The sequence below is a fragment of the Aspergillus ibericus genome, assembly GCF_003184845.1.
Source record: "Aspergillus ibericus CBS 121593 unplaced genomic scaffold BO80scaffold_68, whole genome shotgun sequence".
NCBI classification, from domain to species: Eukaryota; Fungi; Ascomycota; class Eurotiomycetes; order Eurotiales; family Aspergillaceae; genus Aspergillus; species Aspergillus ibericus.
The window spans coordinates 42823-66313 of record NW_020292166.1 but is presented as its reverse complement, the minus strand read 5'-3'; the positions used below and the strand labels follow the sequence as shown (position 1 = coordinate 66313).

At 55.0% G+C, this 23491-nt stretch overlaps 9 protein-coding genes across 9 annotated transcripts; 5 read left to right on the top strand and 4 right to left on the bottom strand.

The window, feature by feature from the left end:
* The first annotated feature begins 956 nt into the window (after positions 1-956).
* On the top strand, positions 957-2056 carry BO80DRAFT_249949 (YbhB/YbcL family Raf kinase inhibitor-like protein). Its single transcript, XM_025714631.1, has 2 exons — positions 957-1352; positions 1414-2056. Exon 2 carries the CDS (start codon positions 1414-1416, stop codon positions 1816-1818), a length of 405 nt encoding a protein of 134 aa, XP_025570061.1. The 5' UTR covers positions 957-1352; the 3' UTR covers positions 1819-2056.
* A 2677-nt stretch (positions 2057-4733) lies between these two features.
* Positions 4734-6191, top strand: BO80DRAFT_249970 (putative GPI anchored cell wall protein (Dan4)). The gene has a single exon (XM_025714632.1). The coding sequence runs from the start codon at positions 5032-5034 to the stop codon at positions 6160-6162; it is 1131 nt and encodes a 376-aa protein (XP_025570060.1). The 5' UTR covers positions 4734-5031; the 3' UTR covers positions 6163-6191.
* Positions 6192-6605: 414 nt separating this feature from the next.
* On the bottom strand, positions 6606-7263 carry pex4 (putative ubiquitin conjugating enzyme (UbcJ); the record flags this gene model as incomplete). Its single annotated transcript, XM_025724080.1, has 2 exons — positions 7026-7263; positions 6606-6934 (listed from the first exon to the last, which is right to left on the bottom strand). The coding sequence occupies exons 1-2, from the start codon at positions 7180-7182 to the stop codon at positions 6606-6608; spliced, it is 486 nt and encodes a 161-aa protein (XP_025570059.1). The 5' UTR covers positions 7183-7263.
* Positions 7264-7498: 235 nt separating this feature from the next.
* On the top strand, positions 7499-11338 carry BO80DRAFT_418355 (endonuclease III domain-containing protein; the record flags this gene model as incomplete). The annotated part of the gene is made up of 3 exons (XM_025718256.1): positions 7499-7780; positions 7955-8906; positions 9377-11338. 3 exons carry the CDS (start codon positions 7499-7501, stop codon positions 10939-10941), a joined length of 2799 nt encoding a protein of 932 aa, XP_025570058.1. The 3' UTR covers positions 10942-11338.
* A 1304-nt stretch (positions 11339-12642) lies between these two features.
* BO80DRAFT_249915 (putative DNA helicase) lies at positions 12643-14526 on the top strand. Its single transcript, XM_025714630.1, has 4 exons — positions 12643-12673; positions 12729-14160; positions 14208-14268; positions 14327-14526. The coding sequence occupies exons 2-4, from the start codon at positions 12732-12734 to the stop codon at positions 14409-14411; spliced, it is 1575 nt and encodes a 524-aa protein (XP_025570057.1). The 5' UTR covers positions 12643-12673; positions 12729-12731; the 3' UTR covers positions 14412-14526.
* On the bottom strand, positions 14343-15189 carry BO80DRAFT_249912 (uncharacterized protein). The gene is made up of 2 exons (XM_025714629.1): positions 14680-15189; positions 14343-14624 (listed from the first exon to the last, which is right to left on the bottom strand). Exons 1-2 carry the CDS (start codon positions 15011-15013, stop codon positions 14488-14490), a joined length of 471 nt encoding a protein of 156 aa, XP_025570056.1. The 5' UTR covers positions 15014-15189; the 3' UTR covers positions 14343-14487.
* A 952-nt stretch (positions 15190-16141) lies between these two features.
* On the top strand, positions 16142-17803 carry BO80DRAFT_459552 (uncharacterized protein; the record flags this gene model as incomplete). Its single annotated transcript, XM_025722349.1, has 1 exon — positions 16142-17803. The coding sequence occupies one exon, from the start codon at positions 16142-16144 to the stop codon at positions 17801-17803; it is 1662 nt and encodes a 553-aa protein (XP_025570055.1).
* A 92-nt stretch (positions 17804-17895) lies between these two features.
* Positions 17896-19217, bottom strand: BO80DRAFT_429668 (PIG-F family protein). Its single transcript, XM_025720524.1, has 3 exons — positions 18767-19217; positions 18362-18648; positions 17896-18249 (listed from the first exon to the last, which is right to left on the bottom strand). Exons 1-3 carry the CDS (start codon positions 19205-19207, stop codon positions 18102-18104), a joined length of 876 nt encoding a protein of 291 aa, XP_025570054.1. The 5' UTR covers positions 19208-19217; the 3' UTR covers positions 17896-18101.
* A 355-nt stretch (positions 19218-19572) lies between these two features.
* BO80DRAFT_249797 (putative Rho GTPase activator (Sac7)) lies at positions 19573-23182 on the bottom strand. The gene is made up of 3 exons (XM_025714628.1): positions 22639-23182; positions 22268-22420; positions 19573-22219 (listed from the first exon to the last, which is right to left on the bottom strand). The coding sequence occupies exons 1-3, from the start codon at positions 22796-22798 to the stop codon at positions 19677-19679; spliced, it is 2856 nt and encodes a 951-aa protein (XP_025570053.1). The 5' UTR covers positions 22799-23182; the 3' UTR covers positions 19573-19676.
* Between the last annotated feature and the right edge of the window lie 309 nt (positions 23183-23491).

Sequence of the window (23491 nt, the reverse complement as noted above, 5' to 3'; positions counted from 1 at the left end):
AGTCTGCAAGCGACCTCCTCTTGGCTGCCTCAGTCCAACCGGGCCGAGACTCTTGGCAGTCGCACAACTCCCGTCCTCAGGCAGAAGGTCGGGGGATTTCTCCAGATCAACATTACACAGCAAGTTGGGAGACGTAGTAGCAACCTTGATTCTCATAAGCTGCTTATACTCCTATTTTCGCCAGTGTAATCCGCCGATTGACGCGACAGTTCCGACATCAGACCCTATAAAATTACTCAAATGGAAGGGCACGCCTAGACTTGGGAAGTAGGGAACCGAGGAGTCTAGATTTTCTTGAGTACCCACAGTCACGAATATGAAAGCGATATACCAGCACTAAGGACTAGGCAGCAATTCAATGAAATACGGAGCGTGGCTTAAATTGTTCGACTGGATAAGACATCACACGAGATGCTGGTATACAGCCTTTACCCACTCCAAGTGCCCTCTATGCCCGCGTCGGCAATACATCAGAAGCATCTTTGTCAAATTGGAGAGTAGTTCCGACACCTCAATAGGGCCCTACTCTAGCCCAAAATATTTACCTTTGTTTCAGTGAAGGAGTGCATCGATCTCTTCTACAGCAATCAAGGATGCTCATGCCATCCTCGTCTTCATTGCTGAAAGTAGTATTTATTCACGGGCAGTACAAGTAGGTTCCGCTACCATACGGTCCTAGCTACCCCATCGCAATCAAATAGAATTTTGAGATGCAGCTGGATACTCTTGTTTCTCTGCCTAATCCAGAGTCTGTGACTCTACCAGCACATTTACAGATGTCAATATCGGAAATATTCTTCCATTGATAGACGGAGGTTTTGAAATTTCCTCTGTCAAAGTGAGCAGTTTCATGAGATTGATAGCTTCCTGTCGGCACTAAAAATGCTCCGAGCTTAGGAGAAGCCCCCAAGACTTGGATATAATAAACCTTGGTCCTCGATTACATCGTGCGGCTATGAACGGAGGTTTGGGCTTTCCCTCAATGAAGTGAAAGTGATCAAGAGCCCGACAGAATCTACATCAGAGTGACACATTCTGGATACTGGGATAATGTGATCTTGCGGAAACAAACAGATCCTATTGTTCGATCTGTCTCAATGCTACCTGGGGTCAAATTTCTTTCAAGGAGTAGAAACTGGCAGCGTCAAAAGGTCATCGAACCTAGGAACCACAGATAGGTGCAACAATTATGCTCAGGATGGCTCCTTCCGTCGTTGGCCCCTGCCTCAAAACATATGGCCATCAATAGTATATAGTCGCAATGCTGTCCAGGAGAGCACCAAAACAACCACATCTGTTACTACCCATCTGATCCCAGCTACAAACTCGTTGGTGCCGTTGTGCTTATTGAGGTGTGTGCAGCTTCAGAATCTTCGTCCTCCATTCCTCTTTCATATGCTAACCTTGCATCAGATGCATTACTTCGCGTGTACTCTTAGCCTGGCCCTGCTTCTCGGCACCGTCCAGTGCCAGTATGAGAAGCTCTTTACGGACCAGCCAGTATTCGTCGACCACCCATACCCCACGATCCCCATTCAGTGCACCGAGCTTGGGCCATCTGGATCATATCTTGACCGTGCTCACACTCAAGAGGGTGCAGGATACTTCCCAGCTCTATCGTGGCCATCTCCGACCGAAGATACCAAGGAATACCTTCTCATCAGCGAGGATCCTGACGCGGCGTTTCCGGTTGCTGTCGTCCACGGCCTGTACTACGTGATCCCCCGAGTGTTCACTGGGCTTCAGCATCCGGATTTCGAGGTCGATAACACTCGAGGCCAGCCATACATGCTCTGGGGTGGATTCAAATATGGGTAGAACCGTGGAGGCAGCGTATACCTCGCACCCAATGCACCTCGCGGGCAAGGTCCGCACCGATACTTTTTCGAACTGGTGGCGCTGAATGGCACGATCGACCAGAGTACTCTTAGCTCCCCGGCAACGGTGGAAGAAATGGCACACGCTGTAGAGGGCAAAGTTGCCAGATGGGGGGCATGGATGGGCTTGTTCGAGAGGAAGTAGGCATCACGTTAGGACTCCGCGCTCAAGTGGTTGATATGATATCGCGTGTGTAGGGTGTTACTCGGCTCAGGAGCGGTTAATTAGCTGTCCGGTCGGTCAACTCATGTGTTGAGGAGTGGCCATGGTCTCACTTGGGAACATGGCATATGGAAATTTCTAACGAGCAACCCGGGCTTCTCAGAACACACTATTGGTGCACCCATAATGGTGTTCTGCCCAACCCACCTATTGTGTTAGGGAAACTTTATTAAACCAATAGAGGCTACTATGCATGGTACCCATTTCGCTGTGCATTGCTGTTTTGACAGCACTACATCCTTGGCGGTATTGCGCCATGGATATCACCTCGCCTTCAACCATCCGTAACAGTTTATGTTCATGCCCAAATTTCCGAACCTCACTTCAACTTTCAAAATCTGGTACATTGTCAGATGAATCGCAGCTCTCCACAGGTTCTCTCGATAGTCATCTCTTTGTAAACTTCCTGCAACCCAAACGATAAGTGATACAGTTCTACACTAGTATAGTGAACCTACTTACCATCAGTCTCATCCACACCTCTCCCTTCATTTTATGCTTCGCACCCAACCCAAACTTAAATACCGACTCTACAACAAACCTCAAATTAAGATTCCGCCCAGAAATGCAACTCGCATATATCCCAACGTCTCAACGCCTTCCCTGTGATCAAAAGTTTCACCGAAAGATATAAAGATGATAGGTATCATCTGGTGATTGGGATAGGTCATTGTGAAAAAGCAAGTGGAACGAATAATACTCCTGCTGAAACCAAGCTTGTAGGGAGTCTGAAACACCCGTCATATTCATCTAGGTGTCAGTTGTCAGTTGGCGGGATGTGGAGGTACCGTTGGATTGCGGGGAAACGGTCGTGAATTATGATAAAGTTTGTTGTTGAATATACTTTATATTCTATACTTTAATTAGATTACTACGTTGAATGTTTTCCGTAGGTCCTCGGTAGACTGTAGCCATTTCCCTGGGATAGATATGGCACCGTATCTCGGATATTGAGGCTAAGTGTCTTGGAATACGAAGGGACTGAGTACCGAGCCGACGTCACATGTAAGCTGCCGACTGGTCATGGTGAGACATTGTCTAGGCCGACCGAGGTTATATTTAGGTCGATGCGAGGATGATCCATCCGTCGTACTTGGTGTGGTTGCAAGGCGGGGGATAATTATAGTAGCCAATGGTGGGATTAGCCACGTCGTATCATTTTTATTTGTACGACTGCATGGGTAGCTCTTACCTTTCTTCAGTTGCTTAGTTGGGTCCTGCTGTACGGAGTATAGCTGTGATGGTTTGATAGGCGAGCTAATTATATTAGTTAATCATTGATGGTAAGGTGTCTTAGGCCTCCCATGCAGCTCAGTTGAAGCTCGATTCTGCCTGAAGCAGATGAACCAGGATAGGGGAGCTAATCCAGCTCCAGTCTAGCTCTCGCCTCACTGTGCAATCAAAGCCAATAGAATCCTGATGTAACCCCACCAGAGCCAAGAATAGCAGATCCAGATCCGGTGTTCCTAGCCGGGTCGGGACTAGCGCGGTGCCTAATCGAAGCTAAGCCCCTCCGACGCTTGACCGGATGCGGCGGGCTCGCAAACCGGGCAGTTGTGACAGGACCTTCTGCGACTCATCAATCATCATGCCTTTGTCCGTGAACGGATGCAGTGATGGGGATGTTGCCGGGGACGGAGAATCGAATTGAATCGAGTTGAAGCCAGGAACGCGAGGAGGAATCCAGGGAACAATGACCACTCCCCTGGATAGGAGTCAGTCAATGGTTGCCAATAGTGAGGAGACGGTGGCCGAGGAACGGACCACGTCGCATTCGGTACCTTGCTGTTATCAGCCCATCAATAGTACATGCCACAATGTCCGATTGTATGTGCTCCGCACTTTGTCAAGTAGTCGCGTCTATCCTAATTTCCTGGAGCCGCTACATAAGGAGAAATATTGCCTTGAATGGGCCTCTGGAGGGAGAAAACATCGATGCTGATTTCACGGTGGCGTCATGATTCACCCTGATTTTCTTATCGGCGTTCGGCAACTTCCCGGAGTGTGTTGAATTTTTAACTTTTTCCACATTACTTTTTTTGCCTTTTTTCCCCCCAACTGAAAGTGAAACACTGACGACCGGATTGACATTTCCGTTCGTCTTACCCCTCACTCTGGCAAAGGTTGTATACATCTGACATGGCCACCACCACACCGATGTATCTAACCTCCTAGGTGCATTCAGGCTGCAGACTAGGGCGCATCGCTGGCCCGGCGCCGTCCAGGCTATTCTGGAACCGACCTGGTGCGCATGGGCTGTGTCTGATGCTGACGTTAGCCCCTCTCTCGTATGGGGCGGACTCTCTCCACTGGTAGCGATATCCGTAGCTTCCATCAAGGTTCAGGCTTGCTGCTGCTGCTGTGTTGTTCCCGACGGCCATTGTCCGTCTGTGGGTGCCACCGTGGTGACTCGTGAGACTTGGAGAGGGTGTGAACCCTCGATCCTCGGAAACCAGGGAACCAGGGACAAAAACCCCCGGGACGACGGCGTACTATTAATTGCATCGAGGAGTTTTTTCTTCTAGTGGATTTCCAGCCGCGATCCACTCGGACCTGCCAAGGCGAGCCAGGCCGGCCATCAGTGCCTTGTTTTTGCCCACTGGAACCGTTTAGCCTCGGGGTTTGGGTTTGTATTTAGTCGACAGGCAACCAGTTACTACTTTTAGTCTCTCTCGGTCTCTCTTTCAGCCCGCCTGCAGCTCAGCCATCATCCAGTTCCTTCACTAGCTGGCCACTTTATCAGGAGCCACTCCCGCCATCTTCCGTCGGACTCTTCCTCTTTCGTCCTTCATCGTCTCGTCTCACCTGACCGTTGCCAATTCCGGTGTTAAAACTATAGGCACCTCCTTTTCCTCGCAACCTTCCCTCTTCTCTCCCCTGAGGTTTTTTACGCCGTACCGAGTCTCATCCGATCAGATCCCAATCAGCGCCATGGCGTTCACTACTCGCCTGTTTCATCTACTTCTCTTATCTCTGATCGCCTCGTCTGCAATCGCAGCGCCAACTGCTGATCAGTCCGAATCTCAATCCCACTCGGTCGCCAGCGACACCACTTTCAGCCAGTATCTCAACAGCTTCGAGGAGAACCCCATTCACAAAGCGCTGCATCTGTTTGACAAGTTTCGCCATGGCGTGTTTCGTACCGATGATGAGGCCGTGCAAGCCTACGAGAAGGAACCTGCGCTTGCGGAACATCTCAACCTCGTCAAGAGACAAGTGAGCAATGCGACCACTGCTGCAGAGACCAGCCAGGCCACGGAACCTGCATCGACTACAGCAGCTGCCGCCACTACCAGTCAGGCCGAGAGCTCTGCCAGCAGCGCCGAGGCGACTACATCTGCTGCAACCACTGCTGCTCCGACCACTGCCGCCCCCACGACCGCGCATACGACCGCCGTGCAGACCACATCGAGCTCTAGCAGCCGTGAATCCAGCTCTAGCAGCAGTGAGTCTAGCTCTAGTAGCAGTGAGTCTAGCTCTCCGTCCACGTCCTCTCCTGCCACCACCTCCACCACCTCCTCCACCTCGTCGACGTCCTCCACGTCAACGGTGTCGTCTTCGTCCTCCTCGTCCTCGTCCTCGTCTTCCACCTCCAGTGTTCCTTCTGCCTCATCTACTTCTTCTACTTCCTCCACTTCATCTTCGTCTACGTCCTCATCTCACACGACGACAGCTTCTTCCACGACCTCGACTGTGTCGACAACCACCACATCTTCGAGCTCCTCTTCCACCTCGTCTACGTCTACATCTTCGTCGACCTCGCAGACGACGACCAGGCAGACTACTACCTCGACAGAGCAAACCACCAGCAGCTCTACGACCAGCGAGGCGACCACACCCTACACATCCACCTACAAGACCACCACCACTCTGCCCAACGGTCAGCTGAGCACTGTGACTGCCGTGACGGTCGTGCACCCCACCGAAACCTCCCGGGAGGTGGCTACCGGCACCAAGGCATCTCCGGGACTGCAAACCGATTCTGCTGCATCCAACAACGGACTCGGACGGGAGCTGTTCCTGATGATGGGCGGAGCCGCCATGGTGGCCATGGCTCTGTAGGCCCAACTGCAATATTTTATCGCGTGCATTTATGGCGTTTATCACATTTCATCATGTTTTATGATACCTCACTCACGATCCTTGAGCAAGCAACAAGCATGTTTCCGGCGTCCAACAATTGTCTCTCCTTGAAGCGCTGCATGATATTTGGGTGTTTTATTATCCGGCCCGGTTGACAGATCTCCGATGATCCGTGACATGTCTCTCCTTTCCGTCGGATGACGGACATATACATATTAAGCGTGTGCATATTAGATCTATGAAAAGCTAAATAGCTACTGTGGAGTTAACAATACTCCGTATCATGAACTATACTCACGATATTCCTATCCACCTACAAACAAACCCACCAACTGAACAAGAACAATATTCTCACAAGGGTATTCATCTATCACAACCTCCTTTTCCCCCTCCCCCAACCCCCCTTCCAGAAAAACAAATAACTATGTAGAATGAGGCACCCACCTCTCCTCCCCCGTCCAAAACCTAACCAAACTCTCCCACCCCACCAAATCCCCATCCCTCAACAACGCCGCAACATCCACATTGAGCGGCGAATCAGGTCTCGGATCCGTCAACAGCTGATGAATCGCCGTCAAGGTACTCGACAACGTATACACGGGACTCCAATGCTCGGTGGTCAATAACGTGAGACAGATTTCCCCCGTCGTGAAGGAGATGTTGGGGTGGCTGATTCGCGTTTTGAATTTTATGGTGGGGGGCGAGAGGGGGTAGTTTGCCGGGATGAGGATTTGGAGGGACCAGAGACCGCCTGTGTTTCGAATGGGTGGTTTGGTTAGAATCGGGTTTTGGTTGGTGGGGAGGGGAATGGGGGGTAAGGGTTGGGGGAAGGATGGGGGTACCTTCGTAGGGGGTGCCTTTTACGCCTTTTAGGACGGCTTCCCAGTGGAGGAGATCATCTTCGTCTACCGGGCCGAGATGGAGGAGGGCTTCGTTGGGGGAGTTGGTGTAGTCTTTGAGTTCGCGGAGGAGACGGTGTGTCGTGGAGGATGAGGCCATGGGTGTGTTGGAGTGGGTGGAATGTGGATAAGGTGAGGGGCGATGGATGTATATCTAGAGAGTAGAGACTGAGTGACGGAGTGATTGATAGAGATGACACTGGAATGATAGTAGGATCGAGGTGGCTGGAGGCTGGCAGCCGAGGCTCAACAGCGGTGGGTCGGCGTCAGTCGGCGCCGTCTTCCCGCGGTCTGGGCTCTGCCATGTTGTAATCCCTAATTCCCCCCTTCCTACCGGCCCTTCTTCGTCGATCCGGGGGAGTTTCATGTGAAGACGTCTATACTCTACAGGCTTCTTTTTACATTAGGCCAATACAATGCGCACTTCTCGAGCATCCAAGGATACCGCCAAGGTCCTGCAGGCTTTGTCGCCCCCTGCGCGACGCCAGACTCGCTCCCAGGCACTCAATCTGCTCAGGTCTTTCTCCTACAATGCAGGCAGTGGTCCTGCGGTGGATGCATTTAGTGATGATGATACTTCTTCACTCTCGTCTGTGCCTACGGTCGATATCGAAGATATCCTGGAGCCGCCAGCGAAGCGCCGCAAAAGCGCATTAGCCGGCCCTTCGACACGGACAGGGACGCGCTCGTCTCGACGGGTAGCTGAGAGGCCTATGAAAACAGAGACGCCTGTCAAATCGGAGACGCGCATCAAAACTGAGAAACAAAAAGAAAAGTCTGTCAAAGCTGAGGCATCTGTCAAAGCGGAGACGCCTGCAGAAGCCGAGACGCCCATCAAAACCGAGGCATCGGAAACTCCTGTCAAAACTGAGAGGCTCGGCAGTGAAGCACCTATCAAAACTGAGACATCCGTGAAAACCGACACTCCTGTCAAAGAAGAGCCAGGCAAAAAGCCTGTTCGTGCGCGTCGGGCCCCTGCGCGAAAAATCAAACGCGAGGGTGGCGACACAGTAGAACCGCCTTCGAACTGGGAGACCATGTATAATATGGTCAAGAAGATGCGAGAGGAGAACCCCACGGCTCCGGTCGACACCATGGGATGTGCCGAACTCTACTGGCGCGCGTCGTCTCCTCGGGACCGTCGGTTTCAGACCCTGATCGCGCTCATGCTATCCTCTCAGACCAAGGACACCGTCACGGCCGTTGCCATGCAGCGGCTACACACTGAACTGGGTGACCAAGCAGCGACGAATGTGAAGAAAGAACCCGGCGAGTACGACTGGAAGCCAACAGAGCAGGTCAAAGACAGCACTCTGAACCTGGAAAACATCCTGGCCGTGGCCCCGGAACGTCTCAACGAGCTGATTCGCACAGTGGGCTTCCACAACAACAAGACCAAATATATCAAGGCCGCCGCTCTCATTCTCCGCGATCAGTATGACTCGGATATCCCTTCTACTGCCCCTGAGCTGATGACGCTTCCCGGAGTCGGCCCGAAGATGGCGTTTCTCTGCATGAGCGCGGCATGGGGCAAACACGACGGCATCGGCGTTGATGTCCACGTCCACCGCATTACCAATCTCTGGGGCTGGCACAAGACGAAGAACCCGGAAGAAACGCGCATGGCGTTGGAGTCATGGCTACCGAAAGACAAATGGCATGAGATTAACAAGCTACTGGTCGGGCTGGGTCAGACGGTCTGCTTACCAGTAGCTCGGAGATGCGGGGAATGCGACCTCGCAGGGACCAAACTTTGTAAGAGCGAGATCAGGGGACTAGTGTCAAAAAAGCGAAACACAATCACTGTGAAGGAGGAAGTAGCCGGTGGGGACAGTTCCGATGGACCGGTGGTGAAGGTGAAGGTGGAGGAAGAGTAAATCCTGCACGTCGCTTGAATGCCCAAGGCATGGCCCTTCACAGCTCGGTGTTTGTTTCAATTGACCGGTTTGCCATCCCCGCCGATGGCTCACTGCACCCCGTCTTCCTTCCCTTTATTCCCTTCTTTTAAATTGGCCCCGTAGTGTCCCCCCATCCTCGTTCATCGGTTGCCGGTCTTCTATCGACTATTGTGAGGCCTTCGGTAGCGTTCGATATGGGATTGCGGGTGACGGGGATGTCCGTTTAACACCTTACAATCGTATGAACCTCTCGGACGTGAAGTCTTAATCCCCTCACTTGTCACGCGTGCGTCCCCACTTCCTAGAATTATTCGGTCCCCTTGACAACCTGGCAGGTGCTAACTCTTGCGCTCTTATGGCGTTCCGTGCAGTTTCATATGGACTCGGGTGATTCAGAAGACGATAGTTGGGTGTCAGCTTTCAGTACTCCCTACACCAGTGCAGACATGGATTTGGAGATCTCCCCCATGGACGTCTCACAGAGGGGTCCGACCTTGTTTGTGGACTTGCCGGAGAATGTCAAGAAAAAGATCCTGGAATACGTGGGGTTGCTGCGGCCTTGTCTGATCAATATTTCGTTCGAGCAGGTTCGCAGCAAGCTGGACCGTGGCCTCTGTTCCAGGCCCCTTGAGCAACGGACTCCCCGCGGGGGATGGACTGCGTCGTGGACGTCCTTCTACGAAGGGCCCTGTGACCATCCCAAATTGCCTATTGAGGTCTTTCAGTCGTGCCAGGCTTTTCGCAGGGATGCGGGTGCTCTGTTCTTTGCCCAGAACCGCTTCAGCATGCTGTTGTATAGCAAGTCGGACTTTGTGACTTTCCGCACCTCGATGGAATGGGGTATGCAGCACATGAGATACTTGCATCTGGATCTGGGTCCTCGAGATAATCGGTTCCTCAAGCTAGGCCCCGGTGTCCACCGCACGATCTTGAATATGTGGGTGGACTTTTGTAACCTGTCACGGACTCAGATGCCCAGTTTGCGGTACTTTAGTATGAAGTGCAAGGTCCGCGATCTCGAGGTGGCTTGCCGGCTCATGTGCACGATGAATCCTTTCCCGGCTCTCCTCCACTGTGCCTTTCATCTCAGCCACACTCAGGACGACGATATCCGGCCGGTGATCAAGCGAGCTGCGTGGAGATTGACGGATAATCTGCCCAACAAGCCTCCGTTTCCGTTCACCCGCCTCCCCAAAGAGATCCAGCTGATGGTGCTCGAGGAGATCCTGCTCAATCGCTCCGATTACACCCTGCAGCCGTCCGACTGCTCACCGGGGATCATCACTTTCCAGGACCGAAAGCGTTCTCGGATCGCCATGTTTCATTCCCTGACCTGCTGTGGGACTTGCTCGCCTATCGGGGCCATGTGCTTCTGCCATGCACGCCAAACCGCATTCTCCACGAGCTGCAACTGCTTTTCGTCGCCCCTGCCGTATTTCTTGGTCAGCCACGAATTCTATGAGAATGCCCGTCGCATCTTCTTCACCAAGAACAAGTTTGCCTTTGTAGAGGAGGATCCAGACTTCATGATGCGCTTCTTGCACCATATCCCCACGACGTCGACGCTCATGATTCAGCACCTGTCATTCAAGTTCCCCGTGTGCTACCGGAGCGCTCCCCGGACTGGACCTCGATCCGAGGAGGCGACGATGCTTTCTTGGTCCGTGCTGCGGCGCTTCATCCGGGAGCACTTTGACCTGTCGCGCCTGTCCATCAAGATTGTGGATCTGGGCTTGAAGGGGGCCGTCACGTACTCGCAAGATGCCCGCAAGAAATACCTGCGTAAGCTGCTGTTAGCATTCACTGATCTGGAGGGGTTGCGGGACTTTCGGGTGTACCTGGTGGATGACCATGTGTTTGAGAGAGAGGTAGAAGCGGCTATCCTTGGACTGACTTCCGTGGAAAGACGACGATCGTGGATGCCATTCATCAGCAGACAGAGCCTTCGAGGATCAGCCTGATGCTGTCTTGCTGCATCTGTCAGTTGTTGTATTTGTGTGCTCTCTGCTGCGGTATCTGCTGCGGTTATCTGGCTGCGTCGTCTGGCTGCGTCGTCTGTTCTCTGCTGATCCGAGGGGTTGCAGTTATTGCGTGGGTTCACCTGCTGGACTCACCGGAAAAGCTTATCTGTTCTATTTGATAATATCCCGATCTGTTCTTCATGTTATTGCCTCGTCTCTGTGATCGTGTCAAGGCGGCTGATGTTTCAGGTATGGATTGGAGAACTTCCTGCGGAAGGTTCACCGTGTCCTCTGAGACGACGGCTGCATGACAGTTGAACACGAAGAGCAGGCCGATTAACGACCAGCCGCCGGCGGTCTCATGTACCTAATAATTAATCCCATGCTTTGTTCTCTTCTGTTCAACGACATCATCTCAAACTAGGGCACCAAACCCAGCCACCCTGCTTAGTCGCCTGTATGGTCGTGTATCCACCGACAGACTGCCAGCAAGTGCCAGCTCAAGAAAGAGGAAACCCCCCCGCCGTGCGGATCCCCCGTAATATATTCTTCACCTGGTCAGTGAAAGTCCTCCACTTCCTCATTCCTTAACAGGTTTTTATCCCTCTCATTGGTGAGTGGAATTTCTTTCAGATTATATTAACTGCTGGGGCTGTGTCGATATTCCTTGTTCATGGTTTTTTACTTCTTCACTGTATTGACTGGCTGGCTATGAGGGGAAGTATATAACTACTTAGTGCATAAAAGGTAGGGATGAGTAAGCAGGGTTGTGCATGCTGGTTAGTTAGTTAGCTGCGGCAGTGCAGTGGCTAGCTTGGGCCTATGAAGTCACGGATCCCCGCTGATCTTCCCCGCGGAAGTTATTTATTTGTGTCTATCTTCTTCAACTTGTTTGAATGCATAGTGACAGCGATTCTGGTTTACCTCGCATACTGCATATCTACATATCTTCCGATAGGTTATATACTCCATTTATCAGCACGCTTTCTCTCCTTCAATCACAACCGCAATCACACCAACTCGACAACAAACCCAGCTCAATCCCCGCCCACACCACACACCACAACCATGCCCCCAACCCCATCCACCAAACCCATCCCCATCCCCCCCTTCGCAATCACGCAACAATCCCTCCTCGAAACCGAACAATCCGCCGAAATCACCTCCTCCACACTCTTCTCCACCAGCGCGACCCTCCTCGCCGCCCCTGCTACCCGCCGCGCCCTCCAAGCCGCCGGCCACGCCTTAACCGGGATAATCCTGAACCAGTGTCGGACTGGCCTTGGAGGACGCACGGTGGGGGAGTTTGCCCCGGACCCGGCGGTGCAGAGTACCGGGGATGGGGACGGGGATGGGAAGTTGAGGTTGGGGGTGCATGGGTTGAGGGTTGGGGATGTGGTGAGGGTTGTGGAGGTTGGTGGTACGGGGAAGAGGGGGGAGGAGAAGGGGAAGGGGAAGGGAGGGAAGGGGGATGGGGATGGGAGTGGGAGTGGAGGGGTGGAAGGGGTGGTGACGAGAGTGGGGGAGAGTGCGGTTTGGGTGGCTTTTGGGGGGAAGGGGGGTGGTGGTGGAGGAGGGAAGGCGAAGGGTGGGGAGGATGAGGCGGTGGAGGAGTTGTGGGGGAGGAAGGTTTGGATGTATGTTTCTTTTTCGATTCGAGTGTTTGATTCGGGGGGTTGGGATGGACTGACGATTGCAGGATTAAACTTGCTAATGATGTGACGTTTCGACGGTAAGTGGCTATCCATAGGATTGATGGAGAGGCTAATGGGAGCAGGATGAACCAGACAATGGAGAGAATGGCCAAGATGTCTGAAACAGAGCATACTCATTTCATGCGGGTCGCCTTTGGTCATACCACGCCCATGCTGCCCGACTACGATGCGGTTGGCCCGGTCGAGTTTACTGATCCTACGTTGAATGACTCTCAAAAGGAGGCTATTCGCTTTGCGCTGGCGTCGCGGGATATCGCGCTCATTCATGGCCCGCCTGGTACAGGAAAGACGCATACCCTGATTGAGCTGATCCTGCAGATGGTGCAGAGGAAGATGCGCGTGTTGGTGTGCGGCCCGTCGAATATCTCGGTCGACAATATCGTCGAGAGACTGGCGCCGAAGAAGGTACCCGTGGTGCGCATCGGGCACCCCGCGCGGTTGCTCCCATCTGTCCTGGATCATTCCCTGGAAGTGCTCACCCACACGTCGGAGGCTGCTGCCATCGTTCGAGATGTCCGGAAGGAGATCGATGAGAAGCAGGCTAGTATCCGGAAGACGAGGTTCGCACGGGAGCGACGGGCTATCTACGATGATCTCAGGGAGCTACGGCGCGAGTTCCGAGAGCGCGAGTCCAAGTGTGTGGACAACTTGGTTCGCGAGAGTGATGTGGTGCTGGCAACGCTGCATGGAGCGGGTGGACACCAGCTGAAGGGCCAGAAGTTCGATGTGGTGATCATCGACGAGGCGAGCCAGGCCCTGGAGGCACAGTGCTGGATCCCGCTGTTGTTGGCATCGAAGGTGGTTCTGGCTGGTGATCACCTCCAGCTGCCTCCTACCGTCAAGTCTACTAAGGAACAAATGCAGAGTTCAAAGTCCAAGGTGAAGGAGAAAAAAGAGAAAGAGAGCGGGGTCGAGTTGCTGGAGAATGTCTCGCTCGAGACAACCCTGTTCGACCGACTGCTGTCGATGCACGGGCCCGGAATTAAACGGATGCTCACGACGCAGTATCGAATGCATGAGCAGATTATGCAGTTTCCGTCGGACGAGTTATATGACTCGAAATTGATGGCTGCAGAGGCTGTCAAAGCGCGACTCCTAAAAGATCTACCGTACGACGTCGAGGAGACCGATGACACCAAGGAACCGGTGGTGTTCTGGGATACTCAGGGAGGTGATTTCCCCGAGAAGACAGAGGACGTGGATGTCAGTAAGAAAGCCCGCCTTGGGGAGAGCAAGAGCAACGAAATGGAGGCCCTGGTCGTGGCCCGGCATGTCGACGCCTTGGTAGATGCAGGCGTACACCCGGAAGACATTGCGGTGATTACGCCATATAACGGTCAGCTGGCCGTCTTGTCGCAGATGTTGCGGGAGAAGTACCCAGGCCTGGAGCTGGGCAGCGTAGATGGATTTCAAGGTCGTGAAAAGGAGGCCGTTGTGGTCAGTCTCGTGCGCAGCAACAGTGAGCACGAAGTCGGATTCTTAGGAGAGCGGCGTCGATTGAACGGTAGGACCCCTGCGGAGTCCGATGCCTGCATGGACTGACAGCATTAGTGGCCATGACGCGGCCGAAACGGCATCTGTGCATCTGCGGTGACTCGGAGACGATTAGCAAGTGAGTACCCCTCTCATTTCGTAGAGCGCAGGTGATTGACGTGACCCTTTCTCCACAGGGGCAGTGGGTTCCTTAAGCGCTGGATGGCGTTTTTGGAGGAGCACGCCGATTTGCGATATCCCGATGCGGGCGAGTTGCTGTAAGCATCCCCATTGCTTAGGCATGGAGTTCACGCTGGGTGTCCTGCAATCAGACGGGACGGCCATTGGCAGCCCCGTGCTACGCCTGCATGCTTGTTCCTTGCAGCGAGTCTGGTGAGAGGTCAAACGGCGCGCTATCTACGCGGATCACCACAACAGGCAGAGACAGCAGAAATCGAGGACAAAGAATCCGAAAGATGTCATGATCGCACCCAACTATCGACGCCCCGTAGTTAGCTCCCATGTGGCGCGATGGATTTACGCCCCTCACCCGAAACGGCCAGGGGGAAGATCGTGCGCGCGGCGTGGCGATTAGTGCAGGATCTAGATCCCACGAGCGGGCTGGCCGGCCCTCGCGGCGCTGATTCTGCCCGACTCGAGATGAGCGACCGTGATGCCTGCAAGCGAACGGTTCCGAGCGTCTGATGGGACAACTTAATCGGTTCAGAACGGGAGCGGAGGAAGGCCACTTGGCGTGTTTCAGGGCGGAGGATTGCAGTCGTGGTCCAATGACGAGCAGAGGCGAGAGGGGAATATCCGAGCAGTGGAGGGGTTGGCAATGGGGCCGAAGGAGCGCATGGATCGCGATGAGTTGGCGCGGGCATGCGGCTGGATTGGGAATGGAAGGAGAAGGAGGAGGATTGAAATTCAGAGGATGTTGATAGTGCGATTCCGGTGACACGGTTGGCAGGAGGGTCGATCGGAGACCATTGAAGTTACCAGCGTCTTTTCTTCCGTACCTAGTACATTACTGTGCACACTGTACGGATACAGTGTATAGTACAGAGTACTGGAGGAAAGAAACTAAAAATACCCCTGACGCGCCTTGGCCTGAAACGCCAGGCTCGGGGCTCCACTTCAGGCCGGCCGGCCGGTCTTTTCCCCCGGCCTTCTTTTCATCTTCTCTGCAGCCTGCTCACCTTCATCCCTCCATGCCCGTATGATTCTGCGTCGTGTGTCATCTTGTCAATCCTTCTTGTTGTGTTGTTGTTGTTGTTGTTGGTCTCTCGCTTCTGATTGCTCCCCCCTCTGGAGTGTCCATTCTTTTTGAGGATCCAGTTTTCCTCCCCTGTTTGATAAGCTCGCGGGATTCCCGTATTCTGCTCCAGAACTCCATTATCGCTGCCGATCGTGACCGCGCGCTGCCCTCCTCCTTCACTGCGTGTCGGACTAGCGAATGCCTATTTCCATTGCCCAATTGTCGTCTTTCTTCCCCATCTACTCCGCTTCTTCTCTTTTTCGGTGACGCCCTCATGCTCCAGTAGTCCCGAGTCACGGCGCTCCCTCTCTCTCTCCCTCCCTCTCTCCTACACAGTACTGACCATACATCACACCACCACTACCTCCTCTCCCCGCTTGCTTGCTTCCCCCCTCCTCTCTCTTCCCTCCCTCCCTCGTGCTGACTCCTTTGACTTTTCCCTTCCTTCCGTCGCCAGCACCGCCAGCCTATAGATCATGTTTTGAGCTTACTGCCAAGGTCAGCGTCCCCTCCACCGCCCACTCAGTGGACTCCTACTGATGCCAGCTCCCAGCCTTGCACCTTAGATACCCTACTCGTTCAGCTGGTGGACCGGCGCTGTTGCTTATACCCAATCATTCCTTATCTTTGCGTTTCGTGTCAGTCCTTACCGATCGGCTCATTTGTCTATATTTGTACTCCCTGTCGCGCGTGGATGCGATTGGACCCCGCCGTGATTGCAGCCTGCATGTTTCATCTCTAGCCGGATCCCGATATGTCTGGCACCAGCTTAAGTACAGCCCGCAGTGGCTCCGCACAGAGTCATCTGGCCGACCCTCCAACCTCTGACTCGACCTCTGCAGACCCATGCTTTGATACTGCCTTGCCGCCCATGAGTTCCAAACAACTGGTCGTCAGCACGCGTCGACCTCCCCGTGGTTCCGAATCGTCCCTGATCGCGAACAGCCTCCGCGGCAACAATCGCGCCGTCACCGCGCTACAGTACTCGCCAGGGACCACTACCATTGCCCGGGGGCCGAGCACCCATCGTCGGACGGGCAGCACTCTCAAGACCGTCATGCGGAAGATCTTCACTCGCAAGAGTCGAGGCCATGAGGACGGGGACGAAGATCCCGCCCCAGGCCGCTTCGGCAACCAGAGTCCGCGTTCGGACCGATCTTTCGACAAACCTCTTCCCCTCTCCGGCTCATTGAACGGGAAATCAATCAGCCCACTGCAGCACGAGACCGGACCCGTAACATCGTGGGAAGAGGCCTTGCAGAAACTGGAACCGCACCCGCGTCGCCGACGAGCGACCCTGCCCAGCTTGATCTTCTCGGACGACGAATCGCGCGGGGCGCTCGAGGCTGTGGTCAACTCGGACCGTCCTACCAGCAAGCGAGACAACAATCCTCATGCGAACAGTGATCCGGATGAGGCCCGACGGCGAGAGGTGCGGCAGATCAAACGACGCTCGCGCAGCGCGACTGCTCTGCGCGGTATGGCCAAGGATCACCTGATGTCTCCGATCCAGTGGAGGCGACGCAGTCTCGAATCGTACGCTGGATCGACAACTTTTGGGGCGCCCTCCGAGGTAGACGCATCTGAACGGCCCCCAACAAGGACTACCGTGGCCAGTGCGCCGAAGCCGACGACGGAACCGTCCTTCCTAGAAGAGGCGGACGAAGAGGACGAGGATGAGGAGGAAGTCCAGGAAGAAAACATTCCCCCGATGGTCGGGACGCTTGTCAATTCCCTACAGCATGATGAAAATGTGACTCTGGAACAGCGCCTAACCACCTTGGAGGTGAAATTGATCGACCTGGAGTGTGCGATCGCGCGGATGCAGTGTGGACGTAGCGAGACGCCGGCCGAGACATCGGGGCAGAAGAAATCACCGACCACGAGCCGACACAAGCGCAAGCAGTCGTCGGCGCGGTCGCCGTCGGGAGGCGATGAGGCCCCGAATGCCAAGTCGCCGGGCGCCGATCGCCCGCTCAGCACGAGCACACTTCGCCCGAACCACCTTCACCGCTCACGGACGCTGCAAGCGCCGTCCTCCACCTCCCTGCACGAATGCAATAATGCCATCTCCGTGGAGCAGTACAGCGCGCTGGTGATGCTGCTGCGCCGGGAGCAGTCCGCGCGCCGGCAGCTCGAGGAGCAGGTGTCCAGCCTCCGCGGGGACGTCGAGCAGCTGACGCGAATGGCGCGGGAGTCCATGGGGCCCATGCACCCGGTGCGGACGATTGACCCGCAAGACATCATCCGCATGCGTCAAGCCCTGGGTCCGTCCCCGACCAATTCGGCGCCGACGGAGAAGCTCTGCCCTGGCGACAGCGACTCGGAGGAGCGGCCGGAACTGCCTCCGAAGGGAGATGTATACCACCCGCGGTGGCCATCGGCCCGACGGGTGGAAGTGGGCGGGATGATATGATCCCGTTGTTGAACAACATGGTTCTCCCCTCTTAACGACTCGACTTGACACTTGCACTCATACCCATTCATTATTGCTTGAAAGGCTCTGCTTACTGCGTGGTTCTGATGATATCCGGCATGAAATTGCGTTGCATGAATGGCTGCAGGCGACCTGTATATCCACCATTCCTTTTCTTTTTTCTCCTTGCACCGGCTGCACTGTAGACTTGATAGAACATTATTATCAACTATGCTACATTAGAAGTAACCATTTGCATACCCCAACCACGAAGATAAACCACTGAATCAGTGATGAATTAATCAACCTTGTTCCTCGACTCCTCACCCTCATCAAACCGCACCCGCTTACCAAACAACACCGACCGTCCCAACATAGTACCCCCCACGAACCCCAGATACGCGCCCGTTAGAAGCGTAATCGGATACGCCTGCCACGGCCGGTCCCTACACCAATTAGCACATACCCAACAACACCCCAGTGAAGCATCTCATCCTCTCCTCCCCTCCCAACAGAAAACCAAATAAAAGACAGAGAAAAGAGAAGGTATAAACCTACCAATCCAACGGAATCGGCACCGCGCCCAACCAAGCCCCAACCGCCGTACCGAGCGCACCACCCCAAACCGCATCACCGGGTCTCTTACATCCCCAGACTTCCTTCCAAACGGGGCCATCAACACCATGCACGTAGATCAGTCCCGTGGAGGAGAGAATCGCCATGTGAGCGGCGCAAAGCAGGGTCTGGACGTGGTGGGTGGTGAAGGGGGCACCGAAGAGGATGAGGAGGATGGCGAGGGTGGGGGTTGCGAGGAGGGTCGTGAGGGTTAGGGAGAGGAGGGCGGGCTACATTTTTTATATAGTTAGTGTCAATTTCATTGTTTGAATGGGCGAGTAGAGTTAAGTCTGGGGAAGAATGTAAAGGGTATATGGGTAAGGTAGGTAGGTGTGAGGATAAACATACCGCAACCTTAGCCCCCCAGGCACTCGCACCACCCGCAGCAGAATCCCTCGTACGACGACGTCCAACCTTTCCCGGTCGAAGAATGACATTCCCCGTTGGTGTCGCTGTTCCGGTGGCTGTTGCGGATCCCGAAGCCGTCGCGGCAGGCGAGGTCGGTGCGGACAGGGAGACATCCGACCCCGCAGGCGGGAGACAGATCATGGCGTAGACGACGTGCGCGACGGCCAGGATGGGAAGCTGCTGGGCCATTTCGGAGACCGGGTCTGCGACGAGCGCGGGAAATCGGGCGGCATAGACGGAGAGCAGAGCGGCCGGGTGGAGGAATGAGTAGATGCGCGCGAGTTGGCTGGGGAGGATGGGGACCGGGGGCGCGGATTTGGGGAGGTCCGGGGCGGAGGTGGCGAGGGGGGAGGTCAGCGGGGAGGGGGGAGGGGAGGCCATTGTGGTGGTGTTGGCGATGGCGCCGAGGGGAGGGGAGAAGAATTGAGTTGGCGAGGATGGATGGATGGATGGACGGATGGATAAATGGTTAGGGGAGGCCGGAGGTGACGGAAGAGGAACGATTTTGTTTGCATGGTTTGCACGGAGCATGAAGCTAGTAGCTTTAGCGCTTGTGTGTGCCTCAGGTGTCAGAATTAATGGTCAGGCAGTACTACCATTGCTAAGATCATATCAAGTATGCTATCCGTACAGCTCTTCGTAAATCTACACCGGCTATTTGAAACACATGGCACGCCTTCCCAGCAAGCAATACATACATCATTCGTGACCCGTAACGAGCATCAAGAACGGACAATTCTCAGGGCGGCCTCAAGCCACTCAGACGTGAATCATGCCGTCTCATCTCTCCGGATGATCATCAGACCGTAACCCAAAATCCACAACAAAAGAGACAAGGTTAAAAAGGATTCTATGAAGGTACAGCGGGCCCCGGTCCGCAATCAACGCCCTCGCTCTCTACAGGCGGAGGCGATCCTGCTGGAACGGCCGCGACGGGCTCTTTCTTCTGGTCCAGGCTGGGAACCGCAACCGGGCTCTCCGGCGTTCGTGGCTCCTCAGGAATTGCCGGTGGTAGTCCGGCCCCGGGGAGAGGAGAGACTGGGGAGCTCACTTGACCCTCTTTCGGATAGCTGACCACATCGATCGGGGCCGGCCGGTTTCTGATACTATCCTTGCCAGAAGGCGACAGTGTATGGCTGGACCCCGACCGGTCGGCCTCCGAGTTCACAGGACTCCTGGTGCGGTCGCGCTCGGTGGACTCCTTGACCCCATCCCGCACCTGCGCAACCTTGGCCTTGAATTTGCCAAACAGGCTCCGTTTTTCCGGTTCCCCCGCGAGAGACGCCTCCTTGGACACCCCGTTGTTGCTGACCTCCGCGTCTAGACTAAGCGGTTGATATGACGGGTCGTTCGCAAACTGCTGCAGGTCCGAAGGGGAGCTACGGCTGGAGTGGTGCCAGCTGCCAATCGAGCTGGTGCTGCGATCGGCTCCTGGAGTCGTGGCCATGAGTGGGGGCGATGCAAGTCCAAGTCCGATATGCTCGTTGCTGCGTTTGGACGACCGGGGGAACCGCCAGCTGCGGCGATGCTCTTTGCGGTCCGCTCGAGACGTGTCATCAGCAGGGTCGGCATCAGAGTAGTCCGTAAACGACGAGCGAGAGTTCATTGACGGGGTCCGCGAGCCATACGGCCGCAGAGTGGTGTCGCTAGTCTGGTGTCCTCCCTCATTCGGCAACACCTGCCTTTCCGGCCGGCCCTCCCGCGGAGGACTCAGCTCATCTGAACTGGTGGTGTTGGGGGCTCGGGGGGTGGCCCCTCCGGCATCATTATTAACGTCAGCGCCGCGGGACGCATGTAGGATTGCGGCCAACCCAGTATCGGAGGTCGCAGCCTGCAGCGACTGAGATGAGCTTTGCGCGCTTTCGCTCGCGCTTCCAGGGATCCGCTTCTTCTTCAGACGGTTCGGCTGTCGCGCGTCTTTATGCTCACCACTCGGTGGCGGTGACTTGGAGAATAGACTGGACAATTTGCGTTCCCTCGTTGGAGTCACGACCGCTGGCGGAGGTGAGGCTGCTATCGGTGGCAACCCTTCGCGGAGAACGGGCCTTTCGCCGAGATGCTTGTCAACGACGGGTTTTTCGGTACTGGGCTCCTCTGCAATGGGTCGTTCCGGAATCGGTCTTTCGGCCACCAGCCTTTCAACAATGGGCGGCTGGGTAACGGGCTTTTGGGCAACGGGCTGTTGACCGATGGGGTTTTCAGCCACGGGCGGTTCAACCATGGGCTTGTCGGCAATGGGCTTTTCAGAAACAGGCTTTCCAGCATCGGGAACTCCATTCTCGATGGCTGTCTTTGGTACGGGCCCGTGAGTGGACGAGTGAACATAGATGATTCCGGTTCCCGGCTCAACCACTTCTGTTATGGAGGGATGACCATTGCTTGGGGGAGTAATTGACGGCGCAATGTTATTCTGGGCTTGGCTGGGCTGGCCGTTGGTCTCAGGGACCTCAGGCTGAGGCCTATCCTCCGGCGGCGCATGGCTAGATGAGCGGGAGTGTTGCGCAGAAGTGCGCGTCGACGAGTTCACGCCTGTGTTTTCCACCGCCCGTCCATATCGTGATGGAGGGATCGCGGGGGACATCTTGGAGGGCAACGTGTTGCTGCGATGTACTCCCACGGCGCCCAGTGACGTCGGTGTCGCAGGGCTCGCATTGTTGGAGTTGCGCGAATTCTTTGACGAGACAGACACATTCCGGCGAATACTCCCATACTTCCTGAAGCTCTCTGCACCGCCACTGGCACTCGACACCGAGCGTCGAATGTTGGAATGGGTGGTGGGTCGGCGGGCAAGGCCACCTTCGACCTCCTTGACGGTCTGTTCATCGGCCGCCGTGCCATTCATCCCAAACAGGAAGTGGTCCTGGTTTTCAATCAGGAAGATCAGCACATCCTGACTCAGCTTATATTCGTCGGGCGACATGTCATGCTGCGGATGCGACAGCAACCCCGGTTGGAAGATGGCAGACAGGTTGGCCGAGGTCATGCGGTTCTGATCCGACTTGGAGGCGAAGACAGCCAACAGATCGAGAATGTAGAGCAGCAGTTGTTTGTTCAACGGGGGAAGCTCGCGGATCAACTGCTGGTAAGATGAGACCGCTTTCGCGTGGTCGAAAGCCTCCGTTTCCGCGGGAGGGGCATTGTTCTGGATCTGTTCCTGGACCTGTCTCTGATACGTGCGCAGCGGTTCGCGGAATCGTTCGTAGAAATCAAGCGGGACGATCGGTTCTGGGAGCTGGTTGAGATAGCGCCGAAGAACGTTGGCAGCATCATGCACGGTGTAACCAGTCCAGTCCAAGCCTTTTCCGTAGCGCTCGGGTGAATCGAAGATTTCCTGAAGGTCCTTGATGCGCTTTGCCGATCCGCTCAGACGGAAAATACCCTCAACATCGGTTGCTGGGACGATTTAGTAATCTCGTAGCGAGAGCATCGTGGTCGTCATACCTTTCTCCTTCAAAAACACACCGCATTTCGCGACCACGATGGGGACGTATCCGTAGATGAAGCTCTCGCCGTTATCGTTCGTGAGAGAGATAGCGACGTTGGCGTATTTGATGCTGACGTTGAGGGGGATGCCGAAGATGCCCTGGGGTTTTTCTGCAGCTCATTAGTACGTTGCGCAAACGGAGATTAATTATTGAGAATAAAAGGTTTAAGCGAAAGGTCCGAGAGAGCTTGTACTGCCGAAGAGGGACGGTTTTGATGTGAGCAGATCACACTGAACATTCAGCGGACAGACGTCCCACGATCGCATCGCAACTGAACCCCCGCAGCGCACCAGCTCGCAACCAAAACCGTAGTATACCTCCACATACCTTTCGGTTCCTCCTTCCTTGTATTTCTCTTGAACTGCCTCCACCAGGAAGCCAGATCACGTTTGGACGGCGGCGAGGTCGCGATGGCTTCGGGGTGGGCGGCGGTGGGGGGAAGCCGGTGCAGGGAATCGACGCCCGGGTGCGACTTGCCGGTCACCATGATGGGCAGGACGCGGAGGGAATGGGGATGAGGCGAGAAGCGACGTGAGTGCGAGGTATAGAAATACAGCGACCGGACCAGACCGTGCTAAACCGAGGCCTCCGTCACCGCCCTTGGGTTGGCGCGAGAAATTCCGGGGCTGGGAGGCGTGATCCCAAAATAGCACGAGGGCTAGTCAGGCAGCGGGTTTAAGTGCCGCGCCGTCCGAAACACGTACAGTAGCAGGGGACCGGTAAAACGGGCCCTGGGGAATTCTCCAACGGTGTAGGGAAGGGGGTGAACCAGGCACGGCGGTAGTGAAGGGCGGGAATCGACGGAGATGACAGGGGAGACAGGGAGGGATAGGAGGATCGGATGGAGGATGAAAGGAGAAACTAGTGCAAGCAGGCGTGGGAGTAGATGTAGGCGGGGGGTTTAAAGGGACCGGCTGGACCACACGAGCAAATCAACGGATGCCGGGCTGTCCGTGTAGAAAGAGGAGCCGTCTAGCAATCACGAAGGAACCTCAGGCTGAGAGGCTGATTTGGGATGCTCCGACAGGGTGGATGGGGTGGTGAGCAGCAGCAGTGCTTCTTGGCCGGTCTGGGGGTGAAACAAATGACCATCATCTGAACCTGGAAAACAGGGGCTGATGATGCTGTCTGTAGTCAGATCGGTACCCGTGAGGATATGATGTAGATGATGCAGATGAGG